This window comes from Emys orbicularis, chromosome 12, assembly GCF_028017835.1.
Source record: "Emys orbicularis isolate rEmyOrb1 chromosome 12, rEmyOrb1.hap1, whole genome shotgun sequence".
NCBI classification, from domain to species: Eukaryota; Metazoa; Chordata; order Testudines; family Emydidae; genus Emys; species Emys orbicularis.
The window spans coordinates 4,520,632-4,543,029 of record NC_088694.1 but is presented as its reverse complement, the minus strand read 5'-3'; the positions used below and the strand labels follow the sequence as shown (position 1 = coordinate 4,543,029).

At 48.4% G+C, this 22,398-nt stretch overlaps 1 protein-coding gene across 1 annotated transcript in view; it reads left to right on the top strand.

Moving 5' to 3' along the window:
• The first annotated feature begins 491 nt into the window (after window positions 1-491).
• The window catches only part of ZNF512B (zinc finger protein 512B), a 48,807-nt gene continuing 26,900 nt past the window's right edge, over window positions 492-22,398 (top strand). The window contains exons 1-7 of the mRNA XM_065414638.1: window positions 492-615; window positions 9,232-9,311; window positions 10,889-11,017; window positions 15,103-15,275; window positions 15,465-15,709; window positions 16,439-16,510; window positions 18,629-18,763. Coding sequence (XP_065270710.1) covers window positions 492-615; window positions 9,232-9,311; window positions 10,889-11,017; window positions 15,103-15,275; window positions 15,465-15,709; window positions 16,439-16,510; window positions 18,629-18,763 — 958 coding nt within the window. The remainder of the gene's footprint in view (window positions 616-9,231; window positions 9,312-10,888; window positions 11,018-15,102; window positions 15,276-15,464; window positions 15,710-16,438; window positions 16,511-18,628; window positions 18,764-22,398) is intronic.

Sequence of the window (22,398 nt, the reverse complement as noted above, 5' to 3'; positions counted from 1 at the left end):
ATTATTTACAGAGAAGCCAAACTGAATTATTAATCCGGGGGATCTAGATAACGTTAACAATTCTCAGTTTAGACGAGTTTGCCATTCATAACGAAAATTGGAAATTTATCACGGGATCTGTTCATTAAAACTCACTTTTTCTTTTCTTTTGTTGTCTTTTAACGAAAGCAGAGAAATAAGCAAAGAAGAAAAAGCCGTTTGTTCGTTGTTTCTCTGTAGGAATCCAGCCCGTCATTTCTAATAAAGTCTTTGCTCTTGTATGCGTAGAGGAAACGGGTTTATAATGAAAGCAGCTCTTCAACCATATATATAGTATCACTCAACCATAAAACAAATATTTGCAAATATACCCCGCTTCTTTTTTAAATGAGAACATTTAGTCCTGTTTAATATTTTTTCCACCCTAGACGCCATTCTTGCTTGTAGCGTGTGCTTTCTCTGAGGCAGAGGGTTTGTGTGTTTTTAACATGTGTCTTCTGCTCGTCCTAGAGATGGCGGATCCATATTCCTTCAGAGGTGGAAGGAGAGCTGCAGGGTCCAGCAAAACCAGCGCAAGCAAAGAAGGCAGCAGGACAGAGATGAGGGTAAATCCGACCCCTGAGCCCCCCAAGCTGGGTAAGAAATGGGGTTTTCTTTTCTCAAAGCTAAGGGGGTGGAGGAGACAGGGCACAGGGTAGGTCTTGGAACCGTCACCTTCCAAACCAAGGGGAAGGGGACATACCGCTCAGCCTGCCAAAGCCTGCGTGTGAAGCAAAGATCCAGACTGAGGGACACACATTTTACATGCAGACCTGGGAAAATGCTAGAGGATTCGGTTAGGTAGCGTGACCCGTTCTGCTGCCTCAGTTTCATCTCTATTGCTGATGTAAATGCTTTTCTGCAGTAAAGCGAGGGGTCCCTAGATCTGTATAGAACGTAGGGAAATTGGGGACGGAAGTGAATGATGTGGCTTGAAACGAGGGGCAGTTGAGAGGTAGGGAAGCAGACCTCCTGAATGCTGTCTGTCTATCTAGTCTATTGCGCCTTGGGTCTCATTTGTCACCCGCCCAGAATGCTGGGTTTGTGAATGTGTGAGGCCAATGGGATTTGTTTGCTAAAGGTTGTCATTCCGGTGAAAGTTGATTTTCTATCCAGGGACCTATAAACCTGCCATAAGTTTGAGTTACTTTGCTGCAGCTTGCCGTCTTGGGCCGAATGCCCTGGCTGGGCAAGACCCAGTCAGGAAGCTCATCCTCCCCATTAAGTGACCTTTCATCAGCACTGCGTGACTCACATGGCCTCCGCCATCCATCAACATAAGGGAAGTCTCTGTCATCCCCACAGTGCAGCTCATTCGGATGGCCAGGACCATGCCTCTAGGCAGTCTGGATACAGCACTCTCGTTTATGTGAATTCTTGGTCCTGATGGCGAGTAATTCTTTTTATTATTATTTATTTATTTGTAATGAGATTTGTCACATGGATAGTTTGTGCCAGTCCACAGAAGAGCCTGAAACTCTCCTACCCCGGCTGGCAGAATGGAGCGGCGCATGCACTGATGTCCCTGTCTCTTTCCAGGAAAGGCTATTAGAAAGTTCAGCCAACTGGGTGATCTACTGGGCTGAAGTTTGTTGGTGCTTTTGCTCCATGTTGAGAATGCAGGCGCCTGAAGATGGCTCTTTTTTCCTAGTGGAAGTCGTTGTTGGCTAATCTGGCTTTGTCCCGTGGGCCACGGTGGCGATGCACAGAATGGGGACTTTGCCTATGCTGATGGCTGGTGGAGGCCACATGAATCATGTGGCGATGATGAACAGTCACTCATTGAGGAAGTTCCCTCTGAAGCACCTGGCATTGGCCACTGTCGGAAGACAAGATGCTGGGCTAGATGGACCTTTGGTCTGACCCAGGATGGCTGTTCTTATGTTGGAAAACTGGCTGCTTACATGAAGCTGGCTCTTTCCAGTGATTTTAGGTGCCCAATTTGAGACACTTTAAAGGGCCCTAGGATGGGTACTCATCACATTATGAAAATCAGGCCCCTTTAAGATGTCTCAAGTTGGGCCCCAAAATCAATGGTCACTTGGTAAAATCTTGGCCTAAGTGTTACTTTTCCTTTTAGGCAATTGCCATAGTTGCTACAGGGACGTTATTAAATCACCAGTGGGACGGGAGGTGACTCCCCTGACCGTACACGTGCAGGGGAGTGTTCACGAGACACTCTCTGGATTAAACAGGGGTCCAGGCTCTGAAAAAGTTTGAGAACTCTTAAACTGAGATGAAAGGCATCCTTGGGGTAAAGAATGAGACATTCCATTCCACAGGTCAGCATCCATCCCACCCCAAAACTAGGTGTCAGAGACGCTCCGACGGGCAGCCCAATTGTCTGAACACTCACAAGTGTTTGTAACTGCAGCGAGGTAGAAAATAATTAATTATGGACATATAATTGCTATCCGAGTGGTGTTACTCAGAGCTAAGTAGAGTGAACTAAAGGCTTTTTTGGTTTTTGCTGTATCAGCTCTTGTCAGTGTCTTTAAAATAAAATAAAAACACCCTCCATTTTTAATTCCTCAACTTCGCGGTTTAAATGAATGTGACGGAGCGAAAACTTTTAATTATTCCCGCTGGTGGGAGAGTTCTGTGGGGTGTTAGCTCCTAACAAGGTTAATTTCACAGGTGTGAAATTAAGCTTTGTGCAGATCCAGGGAGAAGTTGCCTCTGCAGTAATAGCTTTGCTGGCGCTCTCTGGCTTGCAGTCGTTCCAAAGCCCGGGCCCAGCCTGTCTGTTCTGGGATCCGTTTCAAGGAGAGCATGGTTTTCATGCTGTGGCTTTGGTCTTGACCATGAGAGGCTTTGGATACCTAGAGAATCTGCACAGAATTCCGTGTGCCTTAAAGGTACAGGGTTTGACCCTGTCTCTCAACGTTTTAGAAGATGTACACTTTGCATTTCTCTTCACAGCTGCGGGAATGGAGGAGCAAGGCACCTCCCTTGTACATGACTATAAACAATCGGGGTTTAACACCAGCAGCGTTGAGCTGTGCACGGCATGCCAATACAGTACATAATCCCGCCACACTAACCACAGCTGGCTTCCCTGCAGCTGTGCTGTGGAGCTAGCAGGTGGTGCAGATGGGTAGCTGTGAGCCCAGATGTTGGGGAAAAAAGCGATATATTTTCTATTCCTGTGGACTAGGCCTCCAATTGCTCCCTCTTCTTCATCCCTGACGAAGAAGCAATTTGCATCTCTGCCAGTGCTGGAAATGGATGAACAAGGAATTCAATTTAAAAAAAAAAAAAGTTTTTAAAGTCTTTAAAAGTTTTTAAAAATATAGAGAGGATGAACTGTCACCAACCATTCCAAACATGCCAGGCTCCCCACTGGCCTGCTTCTTTTCTTGGGGAACTACATAGAAAAACAGGGGCACGCTGTTCTTGCTGCGTTGGAATATTTTGAACTGGCAGAATGTTTCAGAGGGACAAAGTGGAAAAGTAACAGATATTTTTCAGAAAGGACTGTCCCTCCTGACAGGGGAGAACAGTGAAGTTGCAGGGTTGCCAACTCTTGCTGTTTTACTGTGAGTCTTGCAATATTGGGTGTTGGTCTTAAAGTCCCATCTCCTGGAGTCATGTGAGAAGCTCAGCTTTCACTTACAATAAAGTAAAGTTTCTAGCCCTCATGGTTGCATAGAAAATCTTGAAACTATTACCTGTGTGCACCTTACAGTCTCAGAATCCAGGAGGCAAAGAAAAATATGTAACTAACAAACAGAATTTCTAATAAGTGGAAAACTCTTAACAGAACTTTGGTAATGGTTTTGAAAGGGGACCTGCAAACCTTACTCCAGAACTAAGATGATTTCAAAGCAACCATGCAAAATTCTATTAACCCACTTAATCAGGGCTAGTAATTGTTTTTGATGGGCAAGTGCCTAGCATTCATTTCTTTTTTCATTATGCTCAATCATCCTGGCAGGGGAAGGGCAGGCAGAGTTTCCATCTGCATGGGTGTGTCTTCATGACAGTTTTGCGAGGCTGTTTGTAAAGTGTGGGGCTGAATGGCATAAACAGCAGCAAATACATGGCTGTGAACTAACCTGGTTTAATGGGCTCCGGTCCCCACTGTCACACCAGCTGGCTCCTGATTGCTCTGACCGCTAGAATGAATCATTCTGTTATATTGCAGCTATGGGAGCTGTACTGGAGCAATGAGGTTTCCTTACGGGGGGGTCAGATATGTGGCTTTATAAGGCAGAGAGCTCAGCTTTCAGCAGTTATTTTATATTCCGTAAGGGTTATAACTATGCCATAGACTAAAAGCCACATATTACACACACATCGTTATGGATCAGCGGGACGATGGGTTCATGGCTGTCAAAGCTGAGCAGAACAGCTGGTATGACTTTAAGGAACTAGAAATAAAATACTCAACAGTCTTATTTCCTAGATGCCTCTTTGCCCCAGGGTATTTGGAGCATACAGCATAAAACTTGAGAGTCAGCTTATTCTGAGGGAAAGCTTTGTAGGTAGCCAGGTAGCCTTTCATCTAACTTGTAACAGTTGTTCCAAAAAAAGAAAAACCCCACCGATCTAGCTTCTAAATTAAAGCCAGATTCTGAGCCGGAATCTTTGACTTCTCTGGCAGTACAGGATGTGAGTTTGCAGAGTTTATTCTTGGGTTGTTTTTTGTTTGATTTTTCTGTTGGTGTTTTTTTGTAAATGTTAATTGTTCTCCACAAGCTGTTTTTGTTTCCCCTTCAGATGGAGCATTTACTAGCACTGGTTTGTTTCCTCCTTTAATTAAACCCTCCGCATCTAAGCCTGAATCTTCAATTTACTGCTTACTGTTTCTACTGGCCTATTCCGGATATTTCAACCTGCCTTTGGGTTAAATTCACTCTGTGCACCACTTAAGTTGCAATTAAGCCCTCAACGAAACGCTTAAATGGGACAGGCTTTGTCCTGGCCCTCTGGAGGGGGGATGGTTTCACTTTTGGGGGCGTGTACACTTTTCTGCACACTCCCACTAGCTCATACAAATGATAAGATTGACGAGCTCAGAACCCGTTTGTGTTTGGCTTGGAGTTGGTATGTGTCAGCGTTCTTAGTTTAGCAGCCGTGTGCCAAAAATTGTGCATGCGAGTGGTAGTGCAGGCAGAGTTGCGCATGCACACAAAGAGGCCCGGTTTTGACAATTTGGTCCCAAAGTCTTTTGAAGTTTTTATACCATGATTGCGGATATTTGCACCTTTACAGTACAGCTGCAAATAAGGTCTAATTTAGTTACGGAAAACGTTAAGAATTTGTTTTCACTATTCATGTTTTTTCTGCATTTTCAAAAGTGGCTTCTAATTTTGGATGTTTCCATTGTGGTTGCCAAATTTTTAAAAACCTGGAGGCTGGCTTTTCAGAAGGGCTGAGCACCCTCATCTCACTTTGAAATCAGTAGATAAGCCTGTGCCAAGCAATATGGATCATATCTAGGACCATATTTTAGCACAACTCTCACAGTAATTTTCTTAGAGCCCCAGCTCCTGGAGTCATGTTATTAAATGAGAATTGCAGCTTTCATTTAAAAAGCAAACGTAAGATTTAGACTTCATAGTTATGGACAAATGTGACCCCTTAAGTCTCAGACACCAGAAAGCAAATAACCCCCACTCCCAACCCAAAAATGTATTATTTTTAAAGTCGATCTCATAACTTTGGGGGCCCTGACTTATGATTTTTGAATGCTTGCTTTAAACTATACCCTGAGTAGATGGAGGAAGCAGGAACAGAGGGAGAATGCTAGCAGTCAAAGAAATGGGCACATGGAAAATGTAATAAAAATCACTAATATGTCCTTTAATATAACTGAAAAACAGGCATTTGCTATTTTTTGTCACTCTTAGTTGCTTCTGCCATCTTGCACTAGCCCATTCCTGTACCTGACACTATATTAAATGAAACAAAACAATGTCTTTAACCAGAGATTCCTGAACTGGAAGTTAGACTAGAGAGAGATATTGCGATACCAGAAAGGCACAATGAGGACATGTTTTGTGGTGCATTTGTACCCACCACCTCAGGCACAAGGCCAACGCCTCTAAGGTACGTATTTAAGGCCCCCTAAAACTCAATCTGCCATGTCAGCAACTGTATTGATAACAAAACCAACAGCCAGTGGTTTTGTGGGTGCAGTAGCTCACCCGGACTCACACAGCCTGTTCGGTGATGACGCGAGGGAAACTCGACCAGGGCTTTAGAGTATGACTGGAGGCTCTTCTGATTCCTTGCCAGTAAATAAATACTTCAGTCGACTCCAAAAGCTCCTGTTTGCAAAATAAGCAGCACTGACCACAGCTTGGAAGGATGTCAGCAAAACTGTCTCCTTTGCGGACTTTTGCAGGGCTGTGCCTCTTCATCCTAGAGGATGTTCCTGGCGTGTCCTGTGTTAGGATCCCAAAATCTTCAGAGGCAGGCGAGGAGGAGAAGGAAACTGCCCCCTTCCTCTTGCAAGGAACTCCCATCTGTGCTGTTAGCTAATGTGATAGGCCAGGAGAACAGCACGGGGGTAGTCTTGTCCTCCGTGTTCATGAGGAATCTAAGTATGTAATTGCCCCATCCGTGGGGTATGGAGTAGACCCCTGAAAAATCTTTGATGCACCAAGAGCCCAACCGGGACACTGACAATCTGCAGTGGAAGAGGAAGGGCAGAGCTCCACCCTGCTTTGGTGACGCTGATTCTCTGCGGCACTACTCCTGTCTTATCCTAGAGTAGCTCCATTGAGTTCGGTGTAAAACTGGAGTCGTGCTGGGAAGGCCTCCTGGCTGCTAGCTGGAGACCATAATGTTAGGACATAAGCAGTCATCTCGTGCTCAGCACTGTGATATGTAAGTACACGTTGTCATTCTCCACCGTTCAGAAGGGTTCTGAGCTTCTGATTCTGGCAGGCCCATGACAATAATACTCTGCTGCTGAGTAGGGTTAGGCCAAACTGGAGCTTTCGCTCTGTTTTTGTTTTCAAGGGGGGTTGTATGAAATTAGAAAGGAGAGCGTCAATCCTGCTTGAAATGATAGGAAGTTACATTGGGACACTGGTGCAGGAGTCGGCAGAACAACTCAGGTCATTGGATACCAAAGGAGCTCGACCTAGTGGAATTTTCAGAGGATTAGCCCTGTTGATTAAGGTTATATTTTAAGGGTCCATTATGCTGGCTGTAATGCAGGATGCTAGTGGATGTTTTATGAAAATACAGCCCTGTGGGACAGCAGCTTGGCAGATGGACTCTGCAAACCAGGGTCATTTGAGTAGGTACCTTGCTGCTGTTGATGTATTCAGCAAGTCTGATAGCGGAAAAACTGTGATAATCCAATCTTAGTTCACATGGGATGAGTTTTAGAACTGGGTGAAATTTTTCGGACAAATCGTTTATTTGGTAAAAAAAAAATGCAGTTTCGGCCTGACCAAAACTATTCACGAATTTGGGTCGAATGGGATGAATAGTTTTGGCCGCAAAAAATGACTTTTTTTAACGTTGAAACATTTCATGTCGATATTTTCAAAATGAAAATGTCAACTTTTTCTTTCAGAACGACGTTTCGTTTAGAAATGTAGCTCGATTTGCTTTTTAAAAAACGAAAAGGGGGAAAATAACATGGAAAACTATACTAAAAAAATGTGTGTGGGGGGGGGGATTGTTATGGGTCGACAGACCCAAACCATCAATTATTCATTCGGCTCCAGTGCAATTCATCCCTGGACAATGGAGCCAGAACAAGGGCTAGACATCATGATCGTCCCATTTAGGCCGGTGCTGGAACGTGCCCCGTCTGTGCCCATTAGGCACACACCCAGAACGTGCTCCCAGCTCCCCATGGAGAAGTGGAGCTTACGAGGGGGACACTGGCCACAGGGGGAGTGGGGGGTGTTTCCCCAGGGATTGCTAGTGAGCTCCAGTAACTCAGCCTGAGGCAGTTGCGAACCTTTTCCTTCAGCCCCCCTGTTTAGGGCAGGCTGATCCTACAAGCTGGATGTGAGCGAAGGCCCCGGAGGTGGGTCTTGGGAAGCGCCGCCAGGAGCTAGAGACGAGGTCACTGCAAATAGGGCTCTGAAAAGACCCCAAGAGTGAGCTGGACTCCCGCTGGGACCAGTAAGGATTGCCCGGGAGTGAGGGCTCATGTAGGGAACCAAGGGGCAAGAGCCTCAAAGCTGCTACGGCTTGAGACCAGGCTGAGGGTCGGCCGAGTACAAGGCCCTCAGGATAGGATGTAAGCACTTCACAGGCTGAATGCTGGCCCCCCAGGAGAGGGGTGAACTTCCCCCCTAAACAGCCTCACAGAGATGATGTGTGGCATGTAGTCTCTCTTTAGGCCCCATCCTTTTCCTCCATCGTCTGTTCCTTCTTCCTGGCCTTACTGCCTCACCTCCAGTCTCTGCAACTCCCCAGGATCAGCTCCATAGCCATAACCCGTCACTCTCCCCTACCCGTGCCATCTCCTCCTAGCCCTCACCTCCTCTGCCATAACGCTTCCACTCTAAGCACACCTGTAATCGCCACGTCGCTGTCCATTGCTGGGAGCCATTGTGCAGGCAGAGTGGGAGTGCAGCGGAGCTCTAAAGCATTAAGGTGGGGTGGGACAATTCCTATGTTTTCCAGCCTGGCTCGGGCTACTCGGTCCTGTTGTTGGATCTTTGCCCCCGGTTCCCTTCCCTGGGCATCAGGGTTAGGCCCCTTTTTCCAGCCCAAGCCTGTTTATTGTTGAAGACAAAAAGAAACGGACGAGTAGGGCAGGGATTTCAGGAGCACTCCACTTCGGCCCGGCTCTGCTCCCGCTGAAATCAATGGGTTAAACGGGAGCAGAGCGAGCCCGGAGCTGAGCGTTTTGAAATTCCCGCCCTTGGAGTTCGGCTGCTGGCGTGCACTGAGGTTGACTCTAACCCTGGCTTAGATCCAGGCTGAATCGTGGTGGTGTGAAGTTTGGACAGTCACGTAGGGTGACCAGACAGCAAGTGTGAAAAATCGGGACAGGAGGTGGGGGGTAAAAGGTACCTGCATAAGAAAAAGCCCCCAAAATCGGGACTGTCCTTATAAAATCAGGACATCTGGTCACCCTACAGTCACGGCACAGTCAGGAGGGAGGGTTAGGAAATGGTGGGCTATCTGTGCCGGTTAATAGGCAGGAGGAGTCTAGTGCAACGACAGAAATCAAGGTCTCGACTTGCTGGCTGGGTAGCTGTGGGCCACATGTTCTGTGTTTGTTTGCAGGAAACGCAACCAGCGACAAAACAGAAGGCAAGAAGAAAGGGAGACCTAAGGCAGAAAACCAGGTGCTGAAAGACATTCCTGTAAGAATCCAAATCCATTGGTGCCCTGATCCCCCTCTTCCCCCCGTCTCTCTCTGTCTGAGTCTCTCCTTCCCGTTCTCTCTTCCTCATCCTGTCCAGCCCCCTGCAAAGTCGTTAGTAAAAAGCCCAACCCAACCCCTCAGGGTCTGAAGTGGGGCAGGGCCAGCACCAGATGCCCAGGTGGTGTTCCTGATCAGCCAGTTTAATTTCACTGACTGTGAAGGAATCTGGGGGAGATGCTGTTACAGAGCCTGTGTGTGCGTCTGCCAGGGAGAAGGGGAGCGAGAACAACCAGCCTCATTCAAAGCAACTCCCCCTTCCAGCATGAGGCTGCTTTGCAGTCTGGCTTAGCGGCTCAGGCGCCAGTCTGAGTCCTTCCGGCAGCCCTTCGAGCTAGGGGAGACGTCACTCAAGCTCTGTGATTGTGGACGGTGCAATATGGGACTGACCTGCAGGGTGCTGGGTGCCCACTGGACTCAGCACCTCTCAGGAGCAGGACCTAGGGATGCTGGTTTTAAAAACCAGACAGCGCAAGTGTTTGTTGACACAGATCAGCCATCTAGCTGCCCCTTTGGAAGCGTTTTTGCTCAGGCTGGCCCTGCTGTCACATGTGCTAACGAAGCTGTGTTTGCGCACACGTCTGTCTGCACAGCTGGGTGCGTCCCCTTTGAACAATTTGATGCCAAGTGTGAAGTGCTTACGAGAGTGACATGGGTGACAGGATGATGTGAGCTAAGGTTTATTTATGGGGATTATCTATAAAGTACGGCTTAACAACTGGCATGATCCACAGTGTGGTTTCTTCAGTAGGGTGGCCAAAGGGGGTGGTGTTTGATGGGTGGGATTGGAATAACTCATTGGCATTACATGAAAAATAGATGCGGTCCGGGTTCCAACAAGTGACTGGCAGGTTGGGAGCCACGCTTGAGACACCTGTGTAGTTGCTCAGCACTTTCGGAGAACTGGGCTTCTTCACGGTGTCTCCAGTTGGACACTCAGCATCATGAGTCACTTGAATAGGCTTTTGCATGTAAAGACGGTGCTTTCCATTAGGCAGGTTAGAGATCTGGCGTATTCATCGTGGGGGTGTCAGAGCCGGTTTAATTATCAGGTGGCGCGTAGTAAGGTGTGAGTTGTTCCCTGGGGAATTGTACAATTTAATTTCAGCCCTGTAGCGTGGACAACATACGGAGCAGGTTGTCATTAGACTAGGGTGCGGCGTGATTTGCTGACTAGATGAAATGTGGGGTGGTTAAATCACTGAGGCGACTTTTGGTGAGATTTACGGGGCTGGGCTAGAATGTACTTTAGTCACCTGGGAAACACAGCGAGAGATGGGCTGCTTCCCTTTTGCAAAAGGTGCAATGTATGAGTGCGTGATTGCATCCCCAGTTGAAGCGAACCTGAGTGCATGTACCTGATTGAGGGTGGAAAGCAGGTGGTGACAGGTACAAGTAGTTCATTTTGAGTACATGCTGGGCCTGCCCTTCTGAAATGTTCGCCCCAGCGTGTGTTGTGTTCACAGGATGCTGGAAGGTGTTTATTCAGCTGCATGTCACCATGTCTCCCTTTCTCAGCTGCCCCTGATGAACCAGTGGAAAGATGAGTTCAAGGCCCATTCCAGGGTGAAGTGCCCCAATTCAGGCTGCTGGCTGGAGTTCCCCAGTATTTACGGCCTGAAGTACCATTATCAGCGCTGCCAAGGGGTAAGGAGGATGGAGGTTTGTGTTTCATTTTGACGATCCGTTCTTGTGTGTATAATTTTCAGTGTTCCCCTTCGCTTCCAGCACAACACCCACGTCTGGACGATTTCTCAGCAGTAGGGCTAAACTGCCTGGGTGTCTCAAGTTTTCGCAGGCACCCTCATACTGAGTCAATATTTTATCCCCATCCCTCCTCGAACCATCCGCCCGTGTGCAGTGCCATCCTGACATCTGGCTGGAAGGGAAAGCTGAGCAGTACCTGTCTGCACCTACTGCACCTCTTCCCCTCATTCATCACATGCTCTGTCAGCTACGGAAATGGGTTTCTCCAGGATGCTTTCCATTTGGTGGCGTGGTGTTAGTGAGCACCAGCCTGTTGCATGCCGGTGGTTTCATGGCCACCAAAGCTGTGTAACTGGCTGGCTTGGATTATTGGGCTAATCTCAAGAAGAACACAGAGGCTGTGTCTACACAGCAGTTTGGACTGAGCTTTCCAGCCCGGGTCGACAGACTTGGTTTAGTGGGGCTCGTGCTAGTGCGACAACACTTGGAGCTGTGGCTTGGGCAGGAGCGCGGGCTCTGAAGGTAGGGACGAGGGTGGGCTTCAGAGCCTGGACTCTGGCCTGAGCTGCGACTTCAAAGCGCTGTCTGCACAGCTATTGTTAAAGCGCAAATGCCATGTCTGTCGACCGCCCGCGCCCGCTCGCTCCCAAATGCTGGGTAGACATAGCCCCGCGACACATGCGCTAGCAGTTCTCTAGCTAGCTTGCTAGAAGTATCAGTGAGGGTGCAGCGAGGCGGGCTGCACCACGAGCTAGCAATGCGAGTACGCACCCGGGGAACCTGGGGGGCTTATGCGGTTAAGTCTGATCTGAACTTAACCTTTTTCCTAGTGTATGTGCAAGGTAACACCGTTAGACTGATTTACCTGCTTGAGCTATAACCTAATCAGGGCTACCACTTGACCTGTTAAATCACACACATAGGTGCTGGAACTAGGGGTGCTGTTGCACCCCCGGCTTGAAGTGGTTTCCATCATATGCAGGGTTTATAGTTTGGTTCAATGGCTCTCGGCACCCCCACTATACACATTGTTCCAGCACCCCTGACCTTGCATATACCCTAGGAAAAAGCTCACATTCAGGTAAGGCGTTGTTAGCACGTGTTAGCTAAGCCTGACCTACACTCCACCACTTTTCCTAGTTAAGACAAAGCTCTCTTGTTCCTCAGAATATTGACGTCTTGAATATTCCTTGAAAATCTATGGAAAGGTCCCAAAATGCCTGGGTTGGTTCATTTCAATCATAGAAGTGCAGGACTGGAAGGGACCTCAACAGGTCATCTAGGCCAGTCCCCTGCACTCAAGGCAGGCAATGAATGTCAGGAGCATGACAATCGAAATGAGCTGGACCTTTTAAAACATTAAAAAATCCAAAACCTCCCCAGTGGAGCCACCGTTTGAACTATTGGGGGAAAAAATATGGTTGTGGTTAGTTCGAATGACTCAGCTGTTTAAAAAGGAAACGAAAACTTCATTTAATTAGGCTCTTCCTTATCCAGGAAGATGCTAATTTTGTTTGCGGTTGTCTTTTGTGCAAGTATCTGTGCGTGAGTGTGCAGGTACATGCCTACCTGTGTGTGCATGGTGCAGAAATCCAGGCTGAGTTACCATCCCGCAAAAGGAACTTGCTCACCTGGATTATGTGACCTCCCCTCTAAAAAGAAAACCACGTTCCTTACGGACACCCAAGGAGGGAGGGCGGTGGAGGGCAAGGTGAATGTACTTTTGGAGCAGTGTGTGAGATGTAACCAGGTCCCCACAACAAGGTAGACATACGAGTGTGAATAGCACCTGTGTGATATGTGGTCTTGAAGGTGGTTCTTTGCAGATGGTGGGTGGGGGTTATTGTTAAAGATTGATTGATTGATGTGACGGTAGCACCCAGTTTGTTCCAGGCACTTTACAAACAGAGGGAGGCACAATCCCTGCCATGTGCAGCTCAAAACCTGAAACAGGCTAGCGGAGGAAATACGTTGTCTTTTTTTATTATTATTGATTCAAACCCCACCCCCCAGAATTTTTTTTTCCCCTTTTCTATCTGAGCAGTTGGGATTGTGCAGAATTTCTGGGCAGGCTCCAAACAGATGAATTTGTCGAGATTCGAAGGCAGCGAAAACTGAGCAGAAACCTTTCTGTAATCAGCAATCTCCCTTCAATTTTCTGCCCCACTTTTATGGCACTGAGGGTTGCTGTTTATTTCAGTCTCTGCTGCTGTTCTGCAGTTTATTAAGAGGCGGCGCGGGCTGTACACATGGGGGTAGGTTTGCATTACCTGCCACGGCATGGGTAGCTCAGAGGATGGGCAGAGAACATTTTGAAGTATGGAATAACCACTCCCTGAAATGGGATTATCAAATGTATTCGCCTCTCCAGCTGTCGTGTTCCCTTCAGGTCAGATTGTGCAAGTGGAGGAATTTCGCGTGATCATGTGCAAAGCTACATTAGTACCGGCTAAGTGCAAATCAACAGGAAACTCTGCCTCACTGAGGGCCCAGGCCAGTATCCAGCCCTTAGCCCATCTGACTGGACTGTGTGCTGGGGATGTGCGAGGGAAGAAAGCCACTCCGTGGCTGGTACTCCAGCCTGAGGGCTACAGAAACCCCTTTGGCTGCTGCACTGCCTGCCTATGGTGGGTGGATCTGCAGTGATGTGCATTCGCTCCCTTGCCCCCAGTGCATCTCTGTGCTGGGGCCCGGAGCCCTGGCATGCATTCCCCAACGCCTGCGCTGCCTTCTCCCACCCTGTGCTACGGAGCTGCGTTGGTTCTGCTGAACCTAAGGCCCTCCGTTGCTCATGGAGGTGGGCAATAGTTTCCCCCAAATATAGGGGCCAGGCCAGAGCCTGCTGTTGCCCTGTTTGAATGTACAACGGGGGAGGCAGTGCACAGGGGTCTGATTTCCCAGGAGGGACCTTTGCATACAAAGAGGCAGATCTAATACTGCATTTCTTGACACTTCCCAGTACATACGTGAGGTGAAATCCTGGCCCGGTTGGAGTCAATGAGAGTTTTGCCGTTACTGTACTTTCACCGGGGCCAGGGTTTCACCCCTAATCTCTTTAATGGAGACGGAGCGTTCTAATGCTCAGTTGCTGCTTGCATCCATTAAACTCCAACTCCTTCTATCCAGCCGGGCCGGACGAATTCTGCCTCCCCTGACACATCCCTTGTCTGCACACGTCCCTCAGTGCCCAGGGGCAGTGCTTTCCTTTAACCCAACAGAGTCCTTCTGTAGGCAACCCCACCCCTGCCCCCATCCCCCTGGATTCCCATTGCCTGGGGAAAGACGGATTGAGACCGTCAGGTTTTCCCCTAGCAAAATGATCCAAGCCCCACATGGCCTGGTCCCCGTCAGAATTCTAAAGCAAGTTGAGAGCTAAGGCCCCTCGGCAGGGCTTTGCCTAAGAATTAAATTAACGGGGAGCCCAGGTTGCGTGGAATGAGGGAGTGCAAAGAGAATGGGAAAGGAAATCACATTGCAGGATTCACCCTCCAGTTCAAAGCTGCAACTTGAGATAAACTGGCCCCCTGTTCTCAAAAAGCAGCCATCTGAATTGTGCACAAAACTCCAACTTTCTAGCAAGCTTGCAATTGCACGTCTCTGTGCCTGTTTGCATGTGCAAATGCAGGATTTGCGCTTGCAGTTTAGGTGGCTGACTGTATTAGGATCTCTGTTATGCTTTTATTTAAAAAAAGGTATTCTGTTTTCATCCCCACGAAGGACCAGATTCCCCTTTTGATGCACTGGGGTGTGTGTAGCTCACTAAAGCACTCCCTGGCTCCAGTTTAAAATGCTGGCTGGAATTTCCAATGGAGCCAAAGAGAAATAACCCTCCAATTCCCATTGAAAGTCGATGGGGATCAGGTACCTACGGCCCTTGTGCTTTTGAAAAGCTCACCTGCTGTGGCGTGTGTGGAAAGGGATTCTTCTACCTCCCAGTCTTGGCAGTGTGAGTTTGCAGGAAGGTTCTTGCACTTGCAGGGAAAGGGCTGGTCCTTTCCCTCTCCCACCTCTCTGCTCTCTTGCAGGGGGCGATCTCGGAGAAGCTGACTTACCCTTGCTCTTACTGCGAAGCTGCCTTCACATCCAAAACCCAGCTGGAAAAGCACAGGCTCTGGAACCACTTGGATAGGCCGGGACCAGCTAGCAAAGCAGAAAACAAAGTGCAGAAAGCCGTTGGCAAGGCCAGTGGCAAGAAAAGGTACCGGCGCGTGGCTTAGCTGTTTGCCAGTGTTTTGGGGAAGGCTGGGAAGAGAGAAGGGGAAAACTCCCAATTCCCTTCCCACTGGCCACTGGGGTGCACTCCCGATTGGCCGTTGGGTTGGAAGAGGTGTCGACAGCGTTGGGTTCTTGACTCCGCTTTACATGAGCCCTCTATGCTTTGCTCTAGAGCTGCTGAGAGTTCAGATTCCCCCACCATCCATCCCAAACAGGCCAAGGTGGAGAAGACTGTGGTCCCCGAGAATGGAGAGTGCCTGGTGGAGAGCAGGAAGAACAAAGTATTTCAGATCACGGCAGCGGAGGCCGTAGCAGCAGCTACCCCGACGGCCAAGTCTTCGAGCTGCAAGGATCCCCAACAGCAAGGGGGCACGCAGGCTTCCCTCCAGGAGGAGGACCCAGAGAGGATGAAGCACAGTAAGATTAGAGCCTGGGGCTCCGTTGGTTCAGGAGGCTGGAGTGGGCGGTGTCCCAGGGCGAAGGGTAGAGTCACTCCCGGTCTCCGGGACAGCAGTGTGATGGAGGGTGACTCCGTTGAAAGCCATGGCCTCGCTCTCCGTTTACACGCGTGCATCTGGCCCCCGGGGAGCAGGACACGGTGAAGCTGTACAGCACAAGCACAGTCAGAAATCGAAGCCCCGTACGCGGAGCAGTCAGTCGGAGGGGAGTGTGCCTGAGACTGACGTGGGTCGGGACTGCATTGGGGCTGGAAAGTGGGGCTGTGGAGTTCCGCTCCCAAAGCACTAAGGAGACCGTAGGTGCAGAAACCGCGTAGGGGGCTAGGGGGGCCATTAGTCACTCGACGCCAGGTTGGTCTACAGCCTTCAGCAGTCAGATCTGCCTTATGACGATAGGGATCCGAGGGTTCGGGAGCAGACCTTTCAGCTGCCATGGGATCTGGAAAGAAGGACAGCACCTCTAGTGCTCTACGAGGGTGTCAGACTGAGGGTCCCATCCATAGCTGCTTCATTTCAGGGCAGTAAAGCCCCTTGCGGGGGGGAGGGTAAAGTAAGGTTGGATCCCTTACTGCTCACCTCCTGATCCAGAGTTCATCCAGGTGCCTTTGCCCCGTGTGTATTTAAATCCACGCTTGCAGTGCAGTTATTTGACCAAATTTTTATCTCTGTTTTCTCTCTCTCGAGTCAGGAAGGAAACAGAAAACTCCTAAGAAATTTACCGGGGAGCAACCGTCCATCTCTGGGACATTTGGATTGAAAGGTAACATACGGGGCAGCCCTGTTTCAATTCCAGAGCCTATAGCTTCCCCCTGTGTGTTTCCAGAATACTGCCCCTCCTCCCTGCTCCTGTGAAGGCAGGTATCTGTGATCTCTTCATTACCCAGGGCACCCCGAGCAGAGCCTCCAACAGAAGCATTGGTTAGACTCTGTATCCAAGATGGGACCTAAAACTTCACCTATGAATGGCTTATGACTGAGATGATCTCCTCTGACCTGCCACCCAAAAAAGGAGGGATGGGGCAGCACCAGAAGTATGGCTGCATCATACTGCCTTTGATTTAATATTCTACCTGCAGCTCCACCCCGAGTATGCTCCAGCATCCTCATCTCCTTCCCCATCTCAGATGTCAGCAACTGGGTACAGGATCCCTAGTGCCCTTAACAGCCAGTTGGGGCCTGGAGTTCGCGGGACATTTTTGCATCATTTTTGCACACGAGGTTCCTGCCGTTGCCTGAGCAAATCAGACGTCTGTGCTCACAAATATGCATTTGCACTTGTAAATGCTCAGTTTTCACATGTAACTCCTCCCGTGCGGGCATGTGCAGAAAGAGCATGAAACAGATGCCTAAAAATGCACATGGCTCTCGGGACTCGCGTTCTAAAATTCCAGTCTGCGGGTGTTGGACCAAAACGTGATTCTGGGCAAACAGGTCTTGCTGCAACCCATATCTGCCCCTATTGGCCAGATTTTCAAAAGTGGCCTTTAAAACTGTATCTTCCATTTCTTGCACACACCCCGGTGGGTAACCTGCCTGTTAACTGCCCATACAGTGTGAGGTTTTGCATGTGCAGAGCAGAGGGGCATCAGATGGAGCTGTTATTATTGCTATTTATTTGTTGGTCCATCAGCTGCTTGTCTGGCACTATACAGTACATAGGGGAAGACACGATCCTGGCCCCTTTCCTCGGTGGATTATGGCCCAAAAGAATCACATAAGAAGTGTGTCTGGAGGGACCAGAATGAAAAGCGAGGAATCGCTTGTTCCGAGCATGGAACAAGATGCAAAGATGAGGTGGGAGAAAGGACACAAAGGCATGAATAAGCAGGGAAGCTGGACCGAGTGCCGTTGGCTCTGTGTATATATAACTCTGCCTGCTAATCCCTTTTCCACCAGGAGCAAATTTGTTTGCCTTTGCAGTCAGACTTGGCAACACGGCAGCTCACTCAGCAGTGCAGGTGGCAGCAGCCTGGTCTCCCGAGGGATTTCGGTTCCCACGTGTGCCTGGCACTCACTCTTACGCTAGCCCTGCTCTCTGCTCTCCTATTCCCAGGCAGTTTCACAGTCTGACAACACGGCCTGTTTAATGAAGTCCCAGGATTCATGATGGCAAATTTTTAAGGCTGTGGGGAGTAAAGATCCCCATTTGTGATCCCAGAACTGCGTTATTTAATAGTAGGGACTCTGGATTCCTTTTGCGAGCAGCTCCCCAAAGCTGTACCCTGCATGCGTCTCTCAGCAGAAACAGCCCTTTAATATTCCAGTGTCTCAAAAGCGGGGGGAGGGATAGCTCAGTGGTTTGCGCATTGGCCTGCTAAACCCAGGCTTGTGAGTTCAAGCCTTGAGGGGACCACTTAGGGATCTGGGGCAAAAATCAGTACTTGGTCCTGCTAGTGAAGGCAGGGGGCTGGACTTGATGACCTTTTGGAGTCGCTTCCAGTTCTAGGAGATGGGTATATCTCCATATATTATTATAATTATCCTCTTTCAAATTCCTCCATCAGGCGTCAGGTAGAAATCCCTCCCAGCGTGCTCCCCTCACCCTCCATCCCTTATCTGAATGTCCCGTGCTCTGTCTTGGCTTGGAATTTCCCAAGCTGTAAACTCTTTGGGAACAGGAAGTGTCTTGCTTTCTGTTTGCAAAATTCTAGGTGCATGCGTGACTCAGCATATCAAAATCATGTGTCAAATCCTGCCATTGCTGCTTAGGCAAAACTCCCATGGACTTCAGTAGGCATTGTGCCTAAAGGACTGCAGGATTTTTGCCTAATGAATCAGTTAGATAACATTCACCAGAAGAGCATCCATCAAATCTCTTTGTCTCAAGGCCCCGGTTTCACGGTGTATGTCTTTAATAAAGGTTGCTCTCCTTCTACAGGCCTGGCAAAAGCAGAGGACAAGGCAAAGGCCCATCGAGCCAAGAAACTGGAGGGGACCAGCAACACAGATGAGCTGAAAAAGAAGCCTCCAGGAGCTGGTGTGAAAAGGGAGGCCGTGGCGCATTTATCCTCAGGTGAGGCGTGAGAATTCCCCGGCCTGCTGAGAACTGGGTCACTTGGTGGTAACCTCCCAAGAGTGAGGGAGGAAAAACAAAGCAACAGTTTGGTTAATGGAGCTCGGTTAATAAGAGACCAAAGTCATTTTGCCTGAGTGAGGAATGACTAGAGGTTAAGAAAATGTTTCGACACTTGTCTCGGTGCTTGGAGCACTCAGAAATAGCTTATTTTTGATCCTTCCCATTCACGATAGACTCAGTTCTCAATGTGGACTTCAGGGTCTTAGTGACATTGAGGCCCAGATCTCAAGCCGAGGCTGAAGAGTGCTTGGCAGAGCTCAGGAGAAGGTGGCCGAGAAGATTATGCCGCTGTTTCACCCTCATGATCCTGGGCTGGTCTCCATTGTTCCAGTTCCCCACGACAATTTAGAGCAGCCAATAGGCTGCTCTGAGTTACCCCAGCTGCACGTGGCCCTAAGGGGCCATTTTAGCAGCAGGCCATTCAACAGCGGGGTGAGGTGTCCTTGCCACAACCCCTTTCTCTTGGCATTTTCCCCTGCACCACCCACAGGGAGGGAGGGAGGGATAGGAGCCAGTACAGCAGCTCCCAGTGATGCTGCTGCATAGGAGAGATTGCCCAGTGGCCAGTGCAGGGAAAGCATCACAAAACGTCCCCAAGGCAGCCTCGAATCTGCCCTGTGGTTTCAAGTAATGACACTATAAGCAATGGAAAATGACATAGACCCAAATCTTGCCCCTCATGCATGAAGTCCCTAGCCAAACTCCCACTGACTTCAGTGGGACCAGCGTCTGGACTATGGGCGGCGCTTTGTGCACAGTTCTTCCACTACGAACTGAATTAACATACCGACCATTTTCTCTCTGGAGCCTGCGTTTCCGAGTTCTTCCTCAGGCAGCACTTGCTTTCGCTGGCAGTCTTGACAGCGAGAGGCATGCAGGAGGTGCAGAAGAAACACAGCTGCAGTGCTTTTCACTGATTGCACATGCAAATAAGTGGCTCTCTCAGCTCATCACAATGCGGAGACATTCAAATAAACAAGCTCAATGGGCCACATGCTGACCATACTTCCCCGGCGTAAAAGCAGAGTCACCCTATCTGAGTCAACGGAGAGAACTCCAGATTTACATCCGTCTGCGATCAGAATCTGGTCTCCTGTGGGGTTTTTTAAAATCTCATATCACACATTTAAATAAACACACGTCAGAAACTTGGCATGCAGACAGTAGCTGCCTGTGTTTGTGCAGGTGGCAGAGATAGCAGTTACAGAGCATACGCGCACACAGTCGGTTTGGAAGCCTGACGTTGACGTTTATGTTTCATTCCTTCGCTGAGTTTCTCTTAGGGGGAAGGAAGGATCACTGTCAGCCGCTCTAGGGGCCATCTGTCTAGTGGTCCCAGCTTTCCTCTAATGGCCTGCTAAACGCTATTATACCGTTCACCCACTAGGTGGCATTGTGTGTAAAATACCTTCTTTAAATGAACCTCAGCCCTACCTGTCAGAGCATTAAAGGATCTTAAACACACCAGGTGTGATCATCATAAGCAAACTCTGTAGCCAGTCCGTATCTGGTACAGGGACATGACATGGTATCAGGAGTAAACTAAGATCAGAGACAGAAGGACCAAAGCAACAAAGGTTGCAAGATCTCATCAACATGCCACTCTTCAGTGCCTCCCAGAGAACTTCAGCCTTGATAAGCCTTCACAGTGGACAGACTGGAAGCAGCGTTTTGCAAGATTTCGAACTGCAAACAAACTCCGCAAAGAAACTGGAGATACACAGGTATCTTCTTTAATTTATGCTATGGGGAAGCAGGCAGAGCATATTTTTAAACCCTTTGACTTTACTGAAGACCGTCACAAAGATGTCTATGAAAGGGTTCTGCCTATATTTGATGCAGACTTTGTACCTCATCAACATGTGTTCACCAGAAAATTCAAGAACCAAGGGGAAATGTTGAATGTTTTATAAGAGCTCTGCATACATTGGCTGAAAACTGTGATTTTGAGCATGCAAAACATGAGAATATCAAAGAGAGACTGGTTATTAAGTTAACAGATAAAAACCTTTCACAGCAGCTACAGTTGAAGAGAGATTTAAACTTAGCTACAGCTGTTCAGATAGTAAAGCAGTCAGTATTAGTGAAACAACAGAACAAAAGGCAGGAGCAGCCCGAAAACCCTGAAACTAGCTTAGAAGCTATGAACAGACACTTGAGAGTTAAAAGTCATTATCATACAACTCCTGAAGGAAGGTGAGAGAACTCCCAGGCTAAGAGGGATAAATTCCAGCCTACATGCACAGGTGTGGGAAAAGTGATATCCCAGGAGATGATGCATGGCCAGCCGGAGGCGCACGGTGTAATACATGCACGAAATATGGACATTTTGAGGCTGTTTGCTGCACCGAAGCAGTCAAGGAGTTGACTCAAATTACAGACAATCAAGAGGCATTGTTTCTGGGATCTATCACTTGTGATGACACGGAGCCTGCCCGGAAAGTGAAATTGAATATTCACGACAGAACTATTGACTTTAAAATTGACTCAGGAGCTGATGTCACAGTCATCTCAGAAAGGACTTACAATCACCTTCAGCCTGTCCCAGGCCAGAGCTGAAGTCACCTGACTCAGCTCTGAGTAGCCCTCCAGGGATTCTGAACTGCATGGGCCAGTTCATCACAGATATAATTTACAAAGACAAAAGCTTTGCATTCAGAGTGTGTGTGATCAAAGACCAACAACCTTCTCAGCCGAAAGGTGGCAGCCATGATGGGCCTAGTAAGAAAGGTGGAAGTCGGAACTCTACAGAGCATTTGTTGATACTGAACTTTTGAAAGGAGATCCAGTTCAAATCAACATAAGAGACAATGCTGAGCCATACAGTGTACAGACACCACTTCCTGAGAAATCTAGGAAGAGATTAGCTGCAGATTTATGCAGATTCAGAGGACATAATTAGCTGGTGCTTGTGGACTGTTTCCAGGTATACTGAAATAATGTACTTGAAAGACGTAACAGGTTGCAGTGTTATTGAGAAACTGAAGTACCGCTTTTGTTCACTTCAGTATTCCAGAACAACTAGTGACGGACAGTGGACCACAGTTCACTGCAGCAGAATTTAAGTCATTCCAAACAACACATGATTTTGATGCTATTACTAGGAGCTCACATTACCCACAAGCAAATGGAGAGGTGAGAGAGCTGTACAGACAGCCAGGAAAATCCTACAGCAGGAAGATCCATTCTTGCTCTTCTGAGTTACAGATCGACACCAGTAGCGGCTACTGGATATAGTCCAGCACAACTCCTGACAGAAAGACATCACAAAAGTTCTCTTCCAACTTTGGAAAAAACCCTATCTCCAAAGTGACCAGACATGAAGAGAGTAGCCAAATCAGGTAAAAAATCTAGAAGAGCTTATGAACACTTCTACAGCAGATACCACTCAGAGAATGGCCACATCTAGAACCGGGTGACCATGTTCATGTCAAATTGGATGTAGAAAAAGGATGGGCAACGCCAGCTGTCTCAAAGAAAAACTCGATCATATGTGATCAAGACCGACAGTGAAGAGTTCAACAGAAACTGTTGATGTCTCCAGTTTGCTCCTCAGAAAGAACAGCACAGAG